The following is a 22,225-nucleotide window of genomic DNA, read 5'->3' as shown; positions in this document are numbered from 1 at the left end:
GCGCGCACTACCATGCCCGGCTAATTTTTGTATTTTTAGTACAGACGGGGTTTTACCATGTTGGCCAGGCTGGTCTCGAACTCCTGACCTCAGGTGATCCACCGGTCTCAGCCTCCAAAAGTGCTGGGATTACAAGTGTGAGCCACCATGCCCAGCCAACTTTGGATTCTTGAGATCATATAATCTCACTCACCTGTTTCAAATGAGGAAACTGAGGCCTAGGAAGGTGATGTGATTTACCCACATGTCAAAGTGTCAAACACTAGAACCTAAAACTCTAAGATTCCAACACTTTTTCAACGTCACCCACTGACGCTACATATGGATCTCTGTGTGTCTGAACATTTGTGAATGTGTGCATTCACTTGTTCAAGGCACATAAAGAATTTTAAGAGGCCAGGCATGGTGGCTCACGCCTATAATCCCAGCACTTTGGGAGGCCAAGGTGCGAGGATCACTTGAATTCAGGAGTTGGAGACCAGCCTAGGCAACGTAGCGAGACCCCATCTGCTGGTTGTGATGGCATACACCTGCGGTCCCACTTACTCAGGAGGCTGAGGTGGGAGGATTGCTTGAGCCTGGGAAGTTGAGGCTGCAGTGAACTGTGAGGACACAACTGCACTCCTGCCTGGGTGACAGAGCAGGACCCTGTCACTTAAAAAAAATAAAATAAAACAAACAAACAAACAAACAAACAAAAATATATATATATATATATGGAATTTTAAGAAGCACAGGGAAGCCCCTGCTGCTGGTATTGCTGGAGGTGAGGGTGGCTGTGGAGAGAATGAAGATATTATTCAGGAACAACTGAGGCCTAGAAGGAAATTCACAATCTCTCAGCTACTTCTTTTTAAATATCTTTTTGAACTCCCAAATACGTCATTACATTCATTTACGAGCTAAGTAAGTTCTGAGAGACTGTTCCAGCATCCCACATGTGGTGGAGGACAGGCTCAGAGAACAGATTTGGCCTCACCCCACCCAGGAGCTCCATTTGCTACTGTCCCCACAAAACACAGGGAGAGGCTAAGGCATGGAGGCCACGTGCCTTGTAGAATAGGGCTGATGCCCAGAGACATGTGCTGCTTACTTACCAAAACTCAAGGTAAGAGAACATGAAAACTTCTCATATTTCCTTTTTCTCCATAGAAGCAATATTTCTGGAAGCCATTCCTACCCTTTATTATCAAAGAAATATCGGCATGGAGTTCATAAAAATGATGACAGCTCTTCATATGCTCTCCGGCCACACTTCATATTAATATCATCCCGGATTCCTGCGTATGAGGTAGAGTATGTTATGAGGCCAGTCCTGTCCTGTTTTTTTTTTTTTTTTTTTTTTCATCTAGACTAGAGGGTGTGTGACAATCTTTTGGCCACCATGTTTATGAAAAATGATTCAACTTCTAAAAGGAAAATCAAGCCAGGTGTGGTGGCACATACCTGTAGTCCCAGCTACTCAGAAGGCTGAGGTGGGAGGATCACTGGAACCCAGGAGGTTGAGGCTGCAGCGAACTGTGATCACAACACTGCACTCCAGCCTGGGCAACAAAGTGAGACTCTGTTTCTATAAAAAAATAAAAGGCCAGGTGCAGTGACTTACACCTGTAATCCCAGCACTTTGGGAGGTCAAGGTAGGTGGATCACCTGAGGTCAGGAGTTCAAGACCAGCCTGGCCAACATGGCAAAACCCCATCTCTACTAAAAGTACAAAAAAAATAGCCGGGTGTGGTGGTGTGCACCTGTAGTCCCAGCTACTCAGGAGGGTGAGGCATGACAATCGCTTGAACTCAGGAGGTGGAGGTTGTAGTGATCAGGATACTGCACTCCAGCCCGGGTGACAGAGTAAGTCTGTCTCAAAACAAACAAACAAAAAAAAACAGAAGCGATAAAGGTAATCATAAATAATATTATTTTGAAAAAGCATTAAAGGCCCAAACTTTTAACTGAGGCCTTTTAACTGAGAGGTGACAACTTACTCAAGTGTCAAAGTTTCAAACACTAGAACCTAAATTCTGAATTCTAAATCCTAAAATTCCAGCACTCTTTTAGCTTCACCCATTGATGCTACATGTAGATCTCTGTGTCTGAACATTTGTGAGAGTGTGTGTGTGTGTGTGTGTGTGTGTATTAGTCCATTCTCACTGCTATAAAGAAATACCCAAGACTGGGTAATTCATAAAGGAAAGAGGTTTAACTGACTCACAGTTTGACATGGCGAGGAGGCCTCAGGAAACTTACAGTCATGGCAGAAGGCTAAGGGAAAGCAAGGACCTTCTTCACATGCCAGCAGGAGAGAGAGCAATGAGCAGGGGAAATGCCACTTATGAAACCATCAGATCTCATGAAAACTCAGTGTCACGAGAACAGCATGCAGGAAACCAACCCCATGATCCAATCACCTCCCACCAGGTCCCTCCCTCGACACACGGGGATTATGGGTATTACAATTCAAGATGAGATTTGGGTGGGGACACAGAGCCAAACCATATCAGTGTGCATGTCCAATAAATTTCTGTTGAATTTAATTTGTTGCACTTAATCCAAAAAAGGAGCATGCTGATTAAGAATTACTTTGAAACTTCTCTGAAATTCCCAAATAGTATTATGTAACCACCATCTCACAAAAGAACAATGTCAGAAATCCTGTTTGGTTTCTCTATAATGAAGTTATATATTTTAATTTTAATCTGAATAATATAAAAATAAAGGAAGCACAAAGACAATCTTTGTATCTATATATGTGAGTGTATTTGTATGTATATATGTGTATGTGTGTGAATATGCACACATAGGCACATATACTTAGAAAAGTTTCTATTTGTAACAAAATGGCTCCTTTTAAGATACGAACTCACTTCTTCTGGGCATCTAGGAGTCAGCTCTAATTACTGATAACCGGTGAGCTCAGTGGATCCACACGAAAGCAAGATCAGAGCCTTGATCTCCATGTGGGCCATAGATAGTTTCCACAGTGTTTAACAATGCATCATGCTGGCCGGGCATGGTGGCTCACACCTATAATCCCAACACTTTGAGGCCAAGGCAGGAGGATTGCTGGGACTACAGGCACATGCCACCACACCTGCCTAATTTTTTTAGTTTTTGTAGAGACAGGGGTTTCACCATGTTGCCCAGGCTGGTCTTGAACTCCTGAGCTCAAGTTATCCAGCAGCCTCAGTCTCCCAGAGTGCTGGGGTTACAAGTGTGAGCCACTGTGCTTGGCCACTATTACTTTTTAAAAGTTATTTATATGTCTTTGTGCATGTTGTGCACAAAGATAAAAAGGCTGGAAGAAAATAATCTAAATTGTTAATAGTATTTATCTCTGAGTGGAGTTACATGTGTACTTAATTTTCTCCTCTTATAATTAGAAATAAACTAATTTTAATAGAAACCAATGAAGGAGGAAGCTTATCTTCTTCCATAATCTCTGAAAATTCTTTAGAAATCACGGCACATTTTGTATCCATTCTATTTCTTTCATTAATAAATATTCTAAAATAGTGGGTCTCGGCTCCTGCAACTTTGGTTTCATTCTCCAGATGGTAGTGGAGAGCGTGAAGGCTGGTGTCGTTTCTGTGGTATATGAACACAGCGTAACCCTGGAGAGCCTGCTGTATCTGATAGAAAAAGCTCTGGACGGGAGGAAGGCACAGAGCATGGGAATATTTAGCGATGGAGATAGCAGAGAAATCAATTTACTCCAAGGTAGGCCTGGGGATTGACGATGAACAACCATGCAACTTCGTGCTGTGCAGTTTGTCCACAGTATGACTTTCGGAGGACTATTTCAGTTCCAAGTTGCTAAGATGTATTGATTTTTTGGCTTTATGAAAAAAGTGAAGCTTTTTTTTTTTTTTTTTCTTGATTCAGGGTCTCTTTCTGTCACCCAAGCTGGAGTGCAGTGGTGTGATCACGGCTCCCTGCAGCCTGGACTTCCCAGGCTCAAGTGATCTACCCACCTCAGCCTCCTGAGCAGCTGGGACGACAGGTGTGTGCCGCCACGCCCAGCTAATTTTTGTATTTTTTGTAGAGATGGGCTTTCTCCATGTTGCCCATGCTGGTCCCAAACTCCTGGGCTTAAGTGATTCTCCTGCCTTAGCCTCTTGAAGTGCTGGGATTACAGGGGTGAGCCACCACACCCTGACTTGAAGCAATTTTTTTGATGACCGTTTTTTCAAATTTTGATTCAAGAAACAGGTTACTGTCTTAACCATTTTGAAGTGTGCAGTTCAGTATTGTTGGTTCACACTGTTGTGAAACAGATCTCCAAAAATTTTCCATCTTGCAAAACTGAAACGCTGTGCCCACTGAAAACAAACTTCTCTCTTCTCCTTTCCACAGGCCCGGCAACCACCATTCCACCTTGTTTCTGTGAATTTGAGTATTTTAGATACCTCTTATAGGGGAACCACACAGTATTTGTCTTGTCTTCTTGTGAATTGCTTTTTTTTTTTTTTTTTTTTAGACAGAGTCTCGCTCTTGTCGCCCAGGCTGGAGTGCAGCGGCACAATCTCAGCTCACTGCAACCTCTCTCTGCCTCCGGGATTCGAGTGATTCTCCTGCCTCAGCCTCCCAAGTAGCTGTAATTACAGATGTCCACCACCATGCCTGGCTAATTTTTACATTTTTAGTAGAGATGGGGTTCCAGCATGGTGGCCAGGCTGGTCTTGAACTCCTAACCTCCAGTGATCCACCTGCCTCAGCCTCCCAAAGTGCTGGGATTACAGGCATGAGCCACTTTGCCTGGCCGTGACTGGCTTATGTCACTTAGTATAACGTCCTGAAAGGTCATCCGTGTTGTATGTGTTCCTTTTAAGGGCATATATACAGCACATTTTGTTTACCTGTTCATCCACTGATGGACACTGGGTTGCTTCCACTTCTACCGTGAATAGTGCTGCTATTGTTGAATATGGGTATGCAACCATCTCTTTGAGATCCTGCTTTCAATTCTGGATATGTACCACAAGTGAGATTGACAGATTATATGATGGTTCTATTTTTACTTTTTAAAGAAATCTCCAGCCTGCTGCAGTGGCTCACACCTATAATCCCAACACTTTGGGAGGCTGAGGTGGGTGGATCACCTAAGGTTGGGAGATTGAGCCAGCCTGACCAACATTGAGAAACCCCGTCTCTACTAAAAATACAAAATTAGCCAGATGTGGTAGTGCATGCCTGAAATCCCAGCTACTCGGGAGGCTGAGGCAGGAGAATTGCTTGAACCCGGGAGGTGGAGGTTGCAGTGAGCCGAGATCGTGCCACTGAACTCCAGCCTGGGCAATAAGAATGAAACTCCATCTCAAAAAAAAAAAAAAAAAGAAAGAAAGAAAAAGAAATCTCGATGCTGTTTTCCATAGCGGTTGCATCATTTCCTAATCCCACCAACAGTGCACAAGGGTTACAGTCTCTACACATCCCACATCCTTGCCAACACTTATTTTCTGTTGTGTATCTGTGCTTTTTATTTTTTATTTTTTTGTTTGTTTTATTGGTTGTTTTTGGAGACAGAGCCTTGCTCTGTTGCCCAAGGTGAAATGCAGTGGCGTGATCATAGCTCACTGTAGCCTCGAACTCCTAGGTTCAAGTGATCCTTTTTCCTCAGCGTCCTGAGTAGCTGATGCACACCATCATATCCAGCTAATTTCTATTTTTATTTTTTAGAGATGGGGTCCCACTATATTGTCCAGGCTGGTCTGGAACACCTAGCCTCAAGCAATCCTTCCACCTCAGTCCCCAACATGCTGGGATTACAGGTGTGAGACACCATGCCTAGCCTTTTTTTTTTTTTTAATAGTAGCCATCCTAATGGATGTAATATCTCATTGTGGTTTTGATTTGCATTTCTCTGATTAGTGATGTCAAGCATCTTTTCATAGGCTTGTTGGCCATTTGGTTATCTTCTTTAGAGAAATGTCTATTCATGTCCTTTGCACATTTTTAAAAAGTAGGTTATTTGATTTTTTTCACTGTTGAGTTAGAGTTCATATATTCCAAATATTAATCCCTTGTCAAATATATGATTTGCAAATATTTTCTCCCATTACATAGATTTCATTTTCACTCTGTTGATTGTACACTTTGATGCACAAAAGTTTTAAATTTGATGAAAGTGCAGCAATTTTAATAGCAAATACTAAGATCTATAAATTGGTATACACTAACATTTATTATATTCCTAGTTGGCTTATACTACAAAGGAAAGGAATGGCTGATACCGTCAACTTGTTACAGGGCAGCTATCAAAAATCTCAATGGGGTGGAGCATGGTGGCTCACACTTGTAATCCCGACACTTTGGGAGGCCGATGTAGGTGGCTCTCTTGAGCCCAGGAGCCCACACCAGCCTGGGCAACATGACGAAACCCCATCTCTACAAAAAAATAAAAAGAAATTAACTGGGTGTGGCGGCACACACCTCTGTAGTCCCAGCTACGCCCTGGGAGGCTGAGGTGGAAGGATTCCTGGAGCCCAGCGGGGCGGAGGTTGAAGTGAGCCATTGAACCACTGCACTCCAGTCTGGGCTACAGAACAAGACCTGGTCTTAAAAAAAACAAAAACAAAAACAAACCAAAAACCCCCAATCCCCTGCCCCTCAAAACAAACCTCAATGGTTACTTTTGTTCAGGAGAAAGAGATGATGAATGTTTTAAAAGTAAGTATCTAGTTTCTATTCTTATAACTTACATTCTTCCTTGCTTACACTTAAAGTAAAATTGTTTTAAAACTTACTTAATTGAACTCTTCCATCATTGTGGGATGAGGGGAGAGAAGGAATAAGATGGTCCCAGATATGGCTGGAGTAAACCAGCAAAATGGCAAAGTGAGTCCCTGAGTCACCTGTCAAATTGCCATCTCTGTGGTTGGGACTTCATGTACTTGGAAAGTTTCAGTGAAATTTATCATTGGCAGAAACGAATTGTCTTTTGTTTCACTTTACCTTACTTCTGGTTTTCCTTGTTTAGCTTACCTGTGCCTAGGGCAAGTTGTGTTCCACATTGTTTTTCTATGTCCTCCCAAAGTAAAGCACAGATACTATTTGTTTGGGGTTTAAATGTATAATGACATAGTAACTCTTCTCTAAATGGTGCAGAGATATTGGCAAGTTTATATGATGGGAGTAAGTTTATCTCATGTAGAATGCCCTATTAGAGTTTCTTCATCTCAGCCTTTTTGTTCTCCAGGTAAGAAAAGTTTTCAAACTCTGCCTTTTCCTTATTCTGGGTGTTTTTTTGCTTTTTTGTTTTTTTGTTTTGTTTTGAGATGGAGTCTCACTCTGTCGCCCAGGATGGAGCACAGTGTCGCAATCTCGGCTCACTGCAACCTCCGCCTCCAGGGTTCAAGCAATTCTTCTGCCTCAGCCTCCTGAGTAGCTGGGATTACAGGCATGCATCACCATGCCCAGCTAATTTTTGTATTTTTAGTAGAGATGGGGTTTCACCATATTGGCCAGGCTGATCTCGAACCCCTGACCTTGTGATCCGTCTGCCTCGGCCTCCCAAAGTGTTGGGATTACAGGCATGAGCCACCGCTCCTGGCCCTTATTTTGTTTTTTTTAAAGCAACAGTAACAATGACAAAATACCTCAAACAACTAATTTCCTTCTATATAATTGTGGTGTTTTCCCAAAAGCTTTTGCTTTCAAAACAACATCAAAACAAAGTCGGCTACCCTGTCACATGAAGAAGTCCTTTCTCCCTCCCAGTGGGAGGGAGTGAAACACCAGAATTCTTTGCCTGTTTTCATTTCATCCCCAGAGCCTGGGAATGTGGAGTTTCCAGGACTCCTTTAGAAATGGGTCCAGACCCATGCAGCTTAGCGGAATCATCACACAGACTTGTCGGGAAGTGAGAGAAAAGGAGAGTTTCAGTTGATGGTTACCATCTCTGAGAGCCTTACTTCTGCTCTGCACTATTTATTTTTTGATTGACAATCCTGGGAAACAGTTCTACTTTGGAACTTGGTTGCAAAGTCCCATGGCTTGCTGGCCATCCACCCTAAACCCTGCATGTGCCTGATGTCTTACCCTGCGGCACAGTGGAGGCAGAAATGCAGTGTCCTCAACCGGAGTGCATACTGTCCAGTTCACCCAGGATGTGAAGGAGAACAGGGCCATGGTGATGGCCCCGACATGATGCAGGAGGAAGCAGAGGTGCCTCAGGTATCTTGGTCTTATAGGAAGATGGCATTTTGGTTTTGTGCTTACATTTTCACAAACTGCTAATAATTTCGGTTCAGGATTATGTTACAAACTAATATGACATTTTGATTTTTTTCCTCAGGCTATAAAATTGGTGTTAAAAATTTACTGAGGCCTGAAGTGAGAGATTTCTGGGAGAAATTAGGAAGCTATGTGGCCACTGAAGAAGAAGGGGGTCACGTGGACTTCTTCGTGCCCCTTGGAGCATCAGGTTAGCTCGGAACACCTCGTACAGAGACAGTGGCCTTGCCACTTCATGGGGATATGTTGTGAATTACTGAAATGCCCCTGGGTCAAATGATTCAGTCACATTTCATGCTTCAATTTCTTTTTTCTTTATACGTCACATATCCAGGTATTTCAGGAAAGTAGCAGTGAGGGATAGTGATGAGAGTAACCTGTCTCTGCAGAAATACAGTCCCTAAATGGCAAGACCCAGCAGCATTATTTATATTTATTCTGGAAAACACAATAAAACCAGCATCCAGGATATAAGGGAAGGTGCCTGACCATCATAGGAGCCATAATCATTCAATCCGAGGAAACGCCCCCTGCCGCCTTCTGAACCTGGAGTAGGCATGAACTTTGGTGACCAAGAACCTGAACTTGAGTTCCATCCACACCATCGTTTAGCTTTGTGGCATTAGGCAAACTTGTGGACCTCTATTTCCTCATATGAAATTTAGAACAACAGTATCTTAGTGTGTCTTAAGGACTTGTGAATATCAAGATGACATAAATATTTAAATAATAAATATAGTATATATTCTTAGATAATATTAAAAACAGCGAAGCGCTTTATAAAGATGAGTATGGCTAATGACTAAGGTTGCTGATATCATTTTAAGTGGCTGCCTGTCTAGAATCAGCAACTGTGATTCAAAGTTGATTTCTATGCTTGAAGAGAAACTTCAGAAGCATTACGTGAAACTCACTCTTTGAGATCTGTTCAGTAAAAGCTCTGTATTCATGGACAATGTTTTACCAAGCAGAGCAGGGGAGACGGAATGTGAAATTAAATTATCTCATGCTGTTTTGTTGTTGTTGTTGTTGTTAGCCATTCCTTGGGAACTGTGAGTTTTAAAATTCTTTCTACTCCTCAAATTTCACAGGACTGTTGGACATATGCAAAGCAAGCCCCTGGCAGGCTTCAATCAGGGGACAGGAAAAAAAAGAATGGGAAAGAATTTTTTAAAACGTGTAAATAATTTTACAAAGTTATTCCAGTTATATATATATATATTTCTTAAATCTCAATTATGTAGAAAATACGCTGGTCGGGTGTGGTGGCTCATGCTTGTAATCCCAGTACTTTGGGAGGCCAAGGTGAGCAGATCAACTGAGGTCAGGGTTCAGGACTAGCCTGGCCAATATGGCGAAACCCCATCTCTACTAAAAATAGAAAAAATTAGCTGGGTGTGGTGGTGGGTACCTGTAATCCCAGCTACTCAGGAGGCTGAGGCAGGAGAATCTGCTGGGAGGCAGAGGTTGCTGTGAGCCAAGATCACACCACTACACTCCAACCTGGGCGACAGAGTGAGACTCTGCCTCAGGAAAAAAAAAAAAAAAAAAAAGAAAATATGCATAGAAAAATCTAAAAGGAAATATACCAAAATATTAACAGCACCTATTTCTAGATGCGTTTTATAATTTTTCTACTTTTCTACTTTTGAACTTAGTTTTAAAAGACTAGGTTACAAAGAGTTGGATGGTGTGATCTCATTGTTTACAACATGTGTGAGTTGGTGTATGTATTTATAGAAAAAGATTTGGAAGGATGTATACCAAAGTGTTGACACTAGTTGGATATAAGTGAGTTTTCCTTTCTTTTTTTCTCCCTTTAATTTATTTTGTCTCAATTTCCTGTAATGAACTAATATTACTTTTATAATAAGAACAAAACAAATATTTTAAGTGAAGAAGAAAGGACTTGGGAAAGTATTGAAAGGCAGAATAAGAATAAAGGGGGGAAGTGGATTCAGTGACATAAAAATTATCTCAAGTGAAACTTAATGACACTCAAAAAATAGGCTTCTCATCACCATTCTGGGCCCCGAAATTCTCATCAAATGTAATATTCACCTGGATGCATGAAAGATCATTGACTTCTCAGTCCAAATATCTCTTTTCCACCACTTCAGGCATCCCTCTTAGGCTTGTCAGCCCAGTAGCTGTATCACCCCTAAAATCTTGATTTCAAGTATTTATCTTTGAGAACCATTTTCAAATCATGTACTCAAATACCCCCACCACAGCAATTCTTTTCGTCTTTTTTTTTTTTTTTTTCCCCAGATGGAGTATCACTCTGTCGCCCAGGCTGGAGTGCAGTGGCGTGATCTTGGCTCACTGCAACCTCCACCTCCCAGGCTCAAGTGATTCTTCTCAGCCTCCCAAGTAGCTGGGACTACAGGCATGGGCCACCACACCCAGCTAATTTTTGTAATTTTAGTAGAGACAGGGTTTCACCATATTGGCCAGGCTGGTCTAGAACTTCTAACCTCATTATCCGCCCACCTCAGCCTCCCAAAGGGCTGGGATTACAGGCATAAGCCAGCACACCTGGCCCAGCAATTCTTTATCTAAGACCTCCAGCCTACACGCTCCAACTTTTTCACTATCACCACGTGTTCATTTTTGCTTCCTTCCTTGTTAAACTTGGATTTAATGGCCCAACTTTATCATCACTCCCTTGCTAAGAATCTGAACTTCCTTGTCTTTTTTGGGTAAATCCCAATTTTTCTGGCTAAATCCCAAAGTTAGTTAAAACACAACTCTCTGCACACGCTATACCTGTGGGTACTAAAGCAGCTTTAAAGACTGTTGGAGTAAGTGATACAACTGTTCTGATTGGTCTAACTTTACTTTGGTGACATAACTGTCAAATGGGATTGCAACACTGATGAGCAATTTCCTTGGTAAATTCATTTTCACACTCTTTGAGATGACAATTTTATCTCTTCTCTTTAGACAATCTTTCAATAACCCTGTCTCTCAGCTTTGACCTCACCTTTTAGTTCCCTGAGAAAACAGAATCATATGGGAACTCCCTAATTTTCCTCCCACCATCGAATCCACCACTAGCTCCACCTCTTACTTTTTATTCTGTCTCCCTTTCTGCCTTGATGGAAGCAGCACCCGTCTCAAACAAGCTCAGATACTGCACTTGGAATCTAGCCCATTGCCTTTCATCTTCTCCAGACTTCCTACATCCAATCCTCTCCTATGCCCTCATGTCTCTCTTTATTGGATTGTTTCTATCAAACAGAAACACCTGTAATCTCCTGTCTTTTAAAAAAATAAAAGGACAACAAGCTTTCCCTCGCCACTTTTTCAATTGACAAGACCAGAGGTTCTCAGACTTGAGCGTGCATCCATATCACCTGGAGGGCTGGTTAAACTACACATTGCTGGGTCCCACGCAGAGTTTCAGACTCAGTTAAGTCTGGGGTGGGGCTGGAGAATTTTCCTTTCTATCAAGTTTCCAGGTTATGTTGACGCTGCTGCTTCAAGGCCTTCCTTCCTCACCTCCCACACTCTCCTCAAGCTCCTCCAATGGGTCTCTGTCTCTACTGGCACTGCTTTTGGAGGACTGTAAGTGACTTCCACGTGCTCAAATCCAGTGGTCCCTGCTCCATTCCCATCTCACTTTGACTTCTTGGAAGCATCTGATGCAGAGGAACGCCCCTTCTTGAAATACTCCTTCTCTTGTTGTCCCTAATACCACCCGCTCCCTGTTTCCTCCTACCTCAGTGCCCTCTTGTCTCCTTTGCAGGTTCTTCTTTCTCTGCAGGATCCTTAAATATTCTCTATGGCTTGATCCTAGCCTCTCTCCTTTTCCACATACGCACTCTCCTCCCTAGGCAGTCTCACTACTCCTATGTGTATTATTCCTTTCTCACACTTGGTCCGTTCTCATGCTGCTATGAATAACTGCCGGAGACTGGGTAATTTATAAAGGAAAGAGGTTTAATTGACTCACAGTTCTGCATGGCTGGGGAAGCAAACATGTCCTTCTTCACATGGCGGCAGGAGGGAGAAAAATAAGAACTAAGCAAAGGAGGAAGCCCCTTATAAAACCATCAGATCTCATGAGAACTCACTCGCTCTCACGAGAAGAGGATAGGGAGATTGCCCCCTTAATTCAATTATCTCCACCTGGTCCCACCCTTGACACGTGAGGATTATTACAATTCAAGATGAGATTTTGGGTGGGGACACAGCCAAACCATATCACTATGACTCTAAATATAATTTATATGCTGAGAACCCCGAAATTTATGTCTCCAGCTCTGAAATCTCTGAGCTGCAGACTCATATCTAATTCCCACTTGGAATCTTCATACTGGATGTTTAATTTGCACATTTAATAGACACCTCAAGGATAAATCAGACCCTTGATTGCCTCCCCAGCACCAAACCTACCCCTTCCCCAGATTCCTCCGTAAAAATATCATTCAACAGTTACTGCATAAGCCAAAAATCTGAGAATCTGAGACTCATTCTTTTTGGCATTAAAAACATTTTTAAATATAACTAATACACAATAAACTGTACATAACTAAAGTGTGCAGTTGACTAAATTTTGACATATGTATGCTTATCCGATGAAACCATAAGAAAAATCAAGAAAATGAACATATTCGTTACCCCCAAAACTTTCCTCATGCCATTCCATAATTTCTCTCTCTTGCTTCTCCCGACCCCCAACCTGAGGCAACCACTGGTCTTTCTTTCACGTATATTAGTTTTCATCTTCTGGAATTTTCCTTTTTTTTTTTTTTTTTTTTTTTTTGAGACAGGGTCTGCTTTGTTGCCCAGGCTGGAGTGCAGTGGTGAAATCAAGGCTTAGTGCAGCCTCAACTTCCTGGGGCCAAGCGATCCTCCCACCTCAGCCTCCTGAGTAGCTGGGACTACAGGCGCACACCACCACACTTGGCTAATTTTTTTATTTTTAGTAGAGACAGGGTCTCCCTACGCTTCCCAGGCTGGTCTTGAGCTCCTAGGCTCAAGCAATTCTCCTTCCTCAGCCTGCTGGGATCACAGACGTGCGCCATCCCACCTGGCCTAGAATTTTCCTTTTCCTTTTTTCTTTTTTAATATGGAACATTTCAAAAATTTGCAGGTCATCCATGTGCAGAGGCCATACTAATCTTCTCTGTATTGTTCCAATTTTAGTATATGTGCTGCCAAAGTGAGCACTGACCTAGAATCTTCTATAAATGGCATCATATAGTATGTATTATCTGTCTGACTTTCTTCACTCAATCATTATTTTAGATTTATCCATTCGATGTATGTATCAATGTCTCCTTTTTACTACTGGGAATTATTACATTGTACATGTATACTACAATTTGTTTATCCATTAATTTGTTGATAGATAAATTTGAGTTCTTCCTGGTTTCTGCTTTTACAAATAAAGCTGCTATGAACATATGCTTTCATTTCTCTTGGATGAATACCTGGGAGTAGAGTGGCAAGGTTATAGGTAGGTGTATGTTTAACTTTATAAAAACACCAGCTAAACTGATTTCCAAAGTGACTTTAGCATTTTACATTTCCACAAGCAGTATCTGAGAACTCTAGCTGCCCATCATTCTAACACTTGGTATGGCCAGTCTTTTTAATTTTAGCCATTTGGGTGGGTATGTGGTGGTATCTCATTGTGGTTTTAATTTGCATTTTTCTAATGACTAATGATGCTCAAGATCTTTTCATATGCTTATTTGCCATTCTTTTGACCATCTTAAAGACTGGGTTGTTTGTTTCTTATTCAGTTTTAAGAACTCTTTGCACATACTGGATAAGTAACTTGCAAATATTTTCTCCAGTCTGTGACTTATATTTTCCTTCTTTGAACAGTTTCTTTTCAAGCAGAGTTCTTCTTTTTTTTTTTTTTTTTTTTTTTGAGACAGAGTTTCGCTCTTGTTACCCAGGCTGGAGTGCAATGGCACAATCTCGACTCATTGCAACCTCCGCCTCCCAGGTTTAAGGGATTCTCCTACCTCAGCCTCCTGAGTAGCTGGGATTACAAGATTACAGATGCCCACCACCATGCCCAGCTACTTTTTTTATATTTTTAGTAGAGACAGGGTTTCACCATGTTGGCCAGACTAGTCTTGAACTCCTGACCTCAGGTGATCCGCCCACCTCGGCCTCCCAAAGTGCTGGGATTACAGGCATGAGCCACTGTGCCCAGCCTGAAGTACAGTTCTTAATTTCGATGAAATCAAATATATCAAATGTTCTTGTATAGATCATGCTTTGGCATCATATCTAAACACGATTTGCCTAACCAAAGGCCACTGAGATTTTCTCCTATGTTTTTTCTAAATATTTATAGCTTTAAGTTTGACTTTTAGGTCTGTGATCCACTTGACTATTTTTTTAATGTGATATATGAGATATGGATAGAAGTTAATTTTTTTTAACATATGGCTAGTTGTTTCATCACCGTTCTTTATAACTACTATCCTTTTTCCAATGAATTTAATTTGTACCTTTGTTGAAATCTATTGACTATGTATGTACATTGGACTCTCTATTTGATTTCATTGATGAATTTGTCAATGAAAGTGCTGTAGACATCAGTAGGTGAGAGACATCCCAAACTTTCAGCTGCTGTCATCTTGTTTCATGAAGCAATTGAAGCATTTTGGAGTATTTATTCTTGGACCACAAATAGTTAAAATAAATTACCCATTTCATTCCAAGTAATTCAACCTGTATGCTGAATTAAATAATTCAATCTATATGTTGTGCCACTGAAGGGGCTATTTTTTATTATTTATTTATTTATTTATTTTTTACTTTGAGTTCTGGGATATAAGTACAGTGTGTGTAGCTTTGTTACATGGGTATACATGTGCCATGGTGATTTGCTGCATCTATCAACCCGTCATCTAGGTTTTAAGCGCTGCATGCATTAGCTATTTGTCCTAATGCTCTCCTCCCCTTTCCCCCCAACCGTCCTAGGCCCCAGTGTATGATGTTCCCCTCCCTGTGTCCATGTGTTCTCATTGTTCAACTCCCACTTATGAGTGAGAACATGCGGTGTTTGGTTTTCCGTTCCTGTGTTAGTTTGCTGAGGATGATGGCTTCCAGTTTCATCCATGTCCCTGCAGAGGACATGAACTCATTGTTTTTTATGGCTGCCTAGTATTCCATGGTGTATATGTGCCACATTTTCTTTATCCAGTCTACCATTGAGGGACATTTGGGTTGGTTCCAAGTCTTTGCTATTGTGAACAGTGCTGCAATAAACATACGTGTGCATGTGTCCTTATAGTAGAATGATTTATAATCCTTTGGGTATATACCCAGTTATGGGATTGCTGGGTCAAATGGTATTTATGGTTCTAGATCCTTGAGCAATCACCACACTGTTTTCCACAATGGTAGAACTAATTTACACTCCCCCAACAGTGTAAAAGCGTTCCTATTTCTCCACAGCCTCACCAGCACCTGTTGTTTCCTGACTTGCTAATAATCACCATTCTAACTGGCATGAGATGGTACCTCATTGTGGCTTTGATTTGCATTTCTCTAATGACCAGTGATGATGAGCTTTTTTTCATGTGTTTGATGGCCTCATAAATGTCTTCCTTTGAGAAGTGTCTGTTCCCATCCTTCGGCCACTTTTTGATGGGGTTGGGTTTTTTTTGTATTTTTTTTTCTTTTTTTCTTGTAAATTTGTTTAAGTTCCTTGTAGATTCTGGATATTAGCCCTTTGTCAGATGGATAGATTGCAAAAATTTTCTCCCATTCTGTAGGTTGCCTGTTCACTGTGGTGATAGTTTCTTTTGCTCTGCAGAGGTGCTTTAGTTTAATTAGATCCCATTTGTCAATTCTGGCTTTTGTTGCAATTGCTTTTGGTGTTTTAGTCATGAAGTCTTTGCCCAGGGAAGGGGCTAAATTTTAATCATCATATTCCATCCTGTGTTTAACTTTTTAAAATCTGTCCTCTTATAATGAGACTTATCCTTTGAGTCAGACTATTTTAGAAAAAATATATAGATTTTTCTCTTTCTTTGGGTTGGGTATTCCAAATCTGAAAATAAGCCCCAGATCAAACTCCATGCCCTCTTTCCCCATCCTGGAGTTTAGTCCTCAGATTGTTTCGGCTTCAGTATTTAGGGGTGAACTATAAAGTGTCCATGGACTGTTCAATGGAGTGGTTTGAATGGAAGACAAGAACTGCTAGCGGCCTTTCTTGGCCATCTCTTTAGTGCCCGTACATAATATTTAACTGCTCTGGATGAGTCTGTTCTTGCATTGCTATAAAGAAATACCTGAGGGTGGGTAATTTATAAAGAAAAGAGGTTTAATTACTTCGTGGTTCTCCAAGCTGTATAGGAAGCATGCCACTGGCATCTGCTTGGCGTCTGGTGAGGGCCTCGGGGAGCTTATAATCATGGCAGAGGGTGAAGGGGCAGCTGGCGTGTCACATGGCAAGAGCGGGAACAAGAGAGAGGGAGGAGGTGCCACACACTTTTAAACAACCAGATCTTGTGTGACCTCAGAGTGAGAGCTCACTCATCACTAAGGGGATGGCACTAGCCATTCATGAGGGATCTGCCCCCATGATCCAGATACCTCCTGCCAGGCCCCACCTCCAACTCTAGGGATTAGATTTCAACATGAGATTTGGAAGGAACAAATATCCAAGTTATATCGTCTTCCATGGCAAAACATATGAGTAAACTAACAAAAGTATTTTTGACTATGCAGAGGCAGGAACTGAAGTTCTTTCCCAGCTGTCTCAACTAACTGGCACATTCTTTACGGCCCCCACTGGGATTGCAACTGGCTCTTACCAGCACAGTAAGTGTTATGGGAGCTGAGTGCCATGTCCAATAACACAAGCCAACTCCAGGATCATCAAAAGACAAAATCCAGTTAATAGTACTGGTATGGCTGATATCCATTACTCTCTTTCATTCTTCCCCTGAAGGAACGCTATTACTTCCCAAACTAGGTAATCTCACATCATTCAGTCATTTGCTTAGAAGAGAATTATTTATTGTACAATTTGCCCCAAACCATCATTTACAAAAACTCTGTTGAAAACATAATCTTTAACAATTAAGCAAAGTTGCTGATCTAGAAAAATAATAAGTACAAAGAATAACTTTTCTTGGTAAAATATAGTCAATATGGTTTTATTTGGAAAAATAAATTGTAGCTGTGAAGAGATGGCAAAGAGGCTGGCTTAGTTTCCATTACAGTAGCATTATCTGAGAGGAAAAACAATCAGAGAAAATACACCTGAAAGCAAACTTTCATTTAGGTACTAAAGCTGCAAATTTAGATTAAAATGTAACATGGGCTGACCAACAAGAGAGTCAAATTGCTTTGTTACACTGACGCCAGTCATTTTCCGCTTTAAAACACCCTTGATTCCTATCAAATAGGGCTGAGAGTGATGCAAACTATATAAAGCATTGCTTCTCTACTCCTAAATGCCAAGGGCCTTTTAGAACTTGGGAAAACTGGCACAATTGTGAAACTGGTAAGGGAAAAGATTCTTTATAGATAAAACAAAAGTGCATTGACCTAATATAGTTTTGAAGCAGAGGTCACTTGCTAATTTTAGTTAATATAGCAACGTCACCAAATGATAGCATATTTGGCTCTGTGGAGAGAGGAACTGGCCTAGCAGAGCGCAGCAGGCTGTGAACACTGTTGCTGGTAATAGGGAACAGGTTTTCTTTCTTTCTTTTTTTCTTTCTTTCTTTCTTTCCTTCCTTCCTTCCTTCTTTCTTTCTTTCTTCTTCTTCTTTTTTTTTTTTTTTTTTTTTGAGACAGAGTCTTGCTGTGTCGCCCGGCTGGAGTGCAATGGCATGGTCTCGATCTTGGCTCACTGCAACCTCTGCCTCCTGGGTTCAGGCGGTTCTCCTGCCTGAGCCTCCTGAGTAGCTGGGACTACAGGCGCCCGCCACCATGCCCGGCTAATTTTTGTATTTTTAGTGAAGATGAGGTTTCACCATGTTGGCCTGGATGGTCTCGATCTCTTTACCTTGTGATCCACCCACCTCGGCCTCCCAAAGTGCTGGGATTACAGGAGTGACCCATCACATCTGGCTGGGAACAGGTTTTCTTCTTTTTCTCCTCCTCTGCCTTCCCTTCCTCCTATTCATCTTCCTTTTCCCTCTCTTGTTCTCATTCTCCTTATTTAAAAAAAAAAAAAAAAGTATGTTGTGGCTGGGTGCGGTGGCTCACACCTGTAATCCAAGCACTTTGGGAGGCCGAGGCAGGAGCATCACGAGCTCAGGAGTTTGAGACCAGCCTGGCCAACATGGTGAAACCTCGTCTCTACTAAAAATACAAAAATTAGCCAGGCAGTAGTGGCATGCATCTATAATCCCAGCTACTTGGGAGACTGAGGCACAAGAATTGCTTGAACCTGGGAGGCGGAGGTCGCAGTGAGCCGAGGTCGCGCCACTATACTCCAGCCTGGGTAACAAAGCAAGACTCTGTCTCAAACAAAAACAAAAACAAAAACATGTTGTGAAGCTTTCCACATGTCTATCAGTAACAGTAGAGGAAACAAAGCAAGTAAGGCTATGTATCCACTCAGGACAGAAAATCAAATTTAACATACCAGTGCATCATCCAGTAATTGTTTTTTAAGAAGAGAAACTTTCTTTAAGCATCTGCTATAGTCCTGTAGACAGATTTGTAGAGCGAGGTAGCAGTTTGACATAATTTAAGAAAGATAAGGATTTGGCTATGACAGGGTTGACTTTCAGTGGCCTGATGGGGAAGCCGTGTAGTGTGGGATTTCTTGTGTTTTCACTTGTAGGCTGGGAAGATACAGCAATGCATTCTTCCTTAGATGACTTCTCAGCTTCCCAATGCACAATCCAGCAGCTGTTTTGTTTTGTTTTTTTTAACTTTGAATGGAATACGTCAGCCTCAGCTATCAAAGAGATGCATTTGAAATGATTCATTGAATCCTTTTTGAGTTTCTAATTTTACCTTTGAAAACAGAGGATGGGTGTTTGTCTTAGTCTTCTAATGAGAAACGATAATAAACTCAATACAAATGCAACTAAGTTTTTGTTGTACTTTAAACAAGACGTAGAATTCTTTCATCTGAGCTCAAGCCTGCAATAATAACAGAAGAAAATCTTGTCAGTTCTTAGTGATTGGCTGGGATCCCAATGGGGAAAGGCCCCCTATGCCATCTACTTCTGCGAAGCAAAGCTACAGACATGGTCCAGCTTCGCAGACTTCCTAGAAGAAACCTTGAAAACAGTAAGGAAGCAGCTGTATCCTCTCTTCAAGGAACTGCAGAAGAGCATCAGTGGCAGGATGATAGGTAAGCAGTCTTGCTACTTCTGTTGCAGGTTAATTATGAAGTTGCTTTCATATCCCGAGTGAATACTAGTTGTGGCACAAGTAAAATTTTAACTCCAGTAAAACTTTATCTCCTAGGTTGCTCACACTTCCTTTCAAATGTAATGAATACCCGCTAAGAACAAATATATTCAGGTTCAAAAATGTTGAAGCTGGTTCTTATTTTAACATTTTACCACCTTATTAATTCTTTGTCACTTATTTACCTGGACACAATTTGCTGTTTGCTAAGCCAGAGAGCTGTGCACTTTTCCCACTAGAGTTTGCTCTGAAAGTTAAGCACCTCTTATACCCCAGCAACTATTATATAAATTGTTCTACAATTTAAATTCTATTTATTTTCTATCTAAAAAATATAATTTAGTGATGGGCTCCATGGGCCTTTGCTGAGTCTATTGGACATGGTTGAATGAATTTTTCCATTCACATTCCAGCCCCATGATGGAATGAATGATCACAGCAGAGCCCTTTGAAAACAATTTACTTCCTCCACTTTGCATCTTTTCCTAAATTAGTCCATTCTGTAAAATTAAGTATATTTCACCATCTAGGTAAAGAGTTTTTCTTTTTCTCATCTGCAACTATTCATATCTATTCAATTTTTCCCCTACTACTTTCCGCCTGACTAAAACACCGTATGAATCAAATCACCCTCTATTTATGCCTTTCTTCTTTTCCTCTGCCCAGCTCCATATTTAAGGTCTGTTTACATAGTTACCATCTACACAAGAGCTGTAACACACAAGCGTGCATGCAGATATCTGTCAATATATGTCCTATGTCTCTTTACAGAAATGCCTCCAAAACAGGGATTTGCCTTCCTGCTTATTTGTACTACCTACTCTATCACATTTAGGAGGTGTTCAACCATTATTTAAAAATGGTTATGAAGTTGTAAACACGGAGAAAGTATTTCTCCTAGTTCTTTCTTTCTTTCTTTTTTTTTAGACAGAGTTTCACTTTTGTCCCCCATGCTGCAGTGCAATGGTGTGATCTCGGCTCATTGCAACCTCCGCCTCCCGGGTTCAAGGGATTCTCTTCCCTCAGCCTCCTGAGTAACTGAGATTACAGGCGTGCACCACCACGCCCAGCTAATTTTTGTATTTTTAGTAGAGACAGGGTTTCACTATGTTGACCAGGCTGGTCTCAAACCCCCGACCGCAAGTGATCCGCCCATCTCGGCCTCCCAAAGTGCTGGGATTATAGGCATGAGCCACCGTGCCCAGCCTATTTTTTATATTTTTAGTAGAGACGGGGTTTCGCCATGTTGGCCAGGTTGGTCTCAAACTCCTGACCTCAAGTGATCTGCCCGCCTCAGCCTCCCCAGTAGCTGCCACACCTGGCTAAAGATAAGAGTATTTATGAAATAATATACGTAGGCAATGAGAAGAAAATGGAAAAATAATTTTTTTTTTTTTTTTTTGAGACGGAGTCTCACTCTGTCACCCAGGCTTGAGTGCGGTGTCACGATCTCGGCTCACTGCAAGCGCCACCTCCTGGGTTCACGCCATTCTCCTGCCTTAGCCTCCCAAGTAGCTGGGACTACAAGCGCCTGCCACCACGCCCAGCTAATTTCTTTTTGTAGTTTTTTTAGTACAGAGGGGGTTTCACTCTGTTAGCCAGGATGGTCTTGATCTCCTGACCAAGGGCGGTCTTGATCCGCCCGCCTCGGCCTCCTAAAGTGCTGGGATTACAGGCTTGAGCCACTGCACCTGGCCCAACAATTTTTTAAGTAACTGCATCGTGTTAAAAATATTTTAAAAATTAAAAGAGGTCTGTGTATGTATGTTTGCATGTTATTTACTTTGGACTTTAAAATATTTAAATATTTGAAGCCTGGTGCAGTGGCTCAGCCTGTAATCCCAACAGTTTGGGAAGCTGAGGCAGGTGGATTGCTCGAGCTCAGGAATTTGAGACCAGCCTAGGCAACATGGCAAAACACTGTCTCCACAGAAAAATAGAAAAATTAGCTGGGTGTGGTGACGTGTGCCTGTAATCCCAGCTACTCAGGAGGCTGAAGCACGAGAATTGCTTGAGCCGGGGAGGTAGAGGTTGCAGTGAGCTGAGATTGCATCACCGCACTCCAGCCTGGGCAACAGAGTGAGACCCTATCTCAAAAAAAAAAAAAAAAGAAAAATGTCTATTTGAGCATGAAGATAAAGGAGAAGATAGAGGAACTTCTGGTAGGATCGAGAGTCTAACATTTAAACTTATTGAGCTCCTTTTTACATGCTCTCTCCTTATTGTCCAATTTATACATTTCATTCAATATCAGCTTTGCCAGAGTGGGCACTTTTTATATGCTAGACATTTAGATTACTTTGGTTCATTTTATATTTTATCATAGTAGAAATCCTCATTGGGTAATAGAAGTTTTACTGCTATTCTTGGCATTTTTATCCACTAAAAAACAACTGTGGGTCTAGTACGATGCCTCATGTCTGTAGTCCCAATGCTTTGGGAGGCTGAGGTGGGTAGATTGCTTGAGGCTAGGAGTTTGAGACCAGCCTGGGAAACATAGCAAGACTCCATCTCTACAATAAGTTAAAAAATTGGCTGGCCGCAGTGGCTCACGCCTGTAATCCCAGCACTTTGGGAGGCCGAGGCAAGAGGATCACTTGAGGTCAGGAGTTCGAGACTAGCCTGGCCAACATGG

At 41.6% G+C, this 22,225-nt stretch overlaps 1 protein-coding gene and 1 non-coding gene across 4 annotated transcripts in view; one reads left to right on the top strand and one right to left on the bottom strand.

Moving 5' to 3' along the window:
• The window catches only part of ECT2L (epithelial cell transforming 2 like), a 113,204-nt gene that overhangs the window by 50,168 nt on the left and 40,811 nt on the right, over positions 1–22,225 (top strand). For 2 of the 3 annotated variants that reach the window (XM_021937808.2, XM_031667393.1), the window contains exons 7-11: positions 1,153–1,291; positions 3,549–3,714; positions 8,291–8,419; positions 16,939–17,031; positions 19,349–19,531. In XM_021937808.2, the coding sequence (XP_021793500.2) occupies positions 1,153–1,291; positions 3,549–3,714; positions 8,291–8,419; positions 16,939–17,031; positions 19,349–19,531 (710 nt within the window). The remainder of the gene's footprint in view (positions 1–1,152; positions 1,292–3,548; positions 3,715–8,290; positions 8,420–16,938; positions 17,032–19,348; positions 19,532–22,225) is intronic. The other variant, XM_031667394.1, reaches the window with a different exon arrangement.
• Positions 13,301–13,407, bottom strand: LOC116275480. Its single transcript, XR_004184613.1, has one exon. It is a non-coding gene; the product is annotated as a U6 spliceosomal RNA (small nuclear RNA).

This window comes from Papio anubis, chromosome 6 (genome assembly GCF_008728515.1).
Source record: "Papio anubis isolate 15944 chromosome 6, Panubis1.0, whole genome shotgun sequence".
Taxonomy (NCBI): domain Eukaryota; kingdom Metazoa; phylum Chordata; class Mammalia; order Primates; family Cercopithecidae; genus Papio; species Papio anubis.
This window is presented reverse-complemented; position numbering and strand designations above follow the sequence as displayed.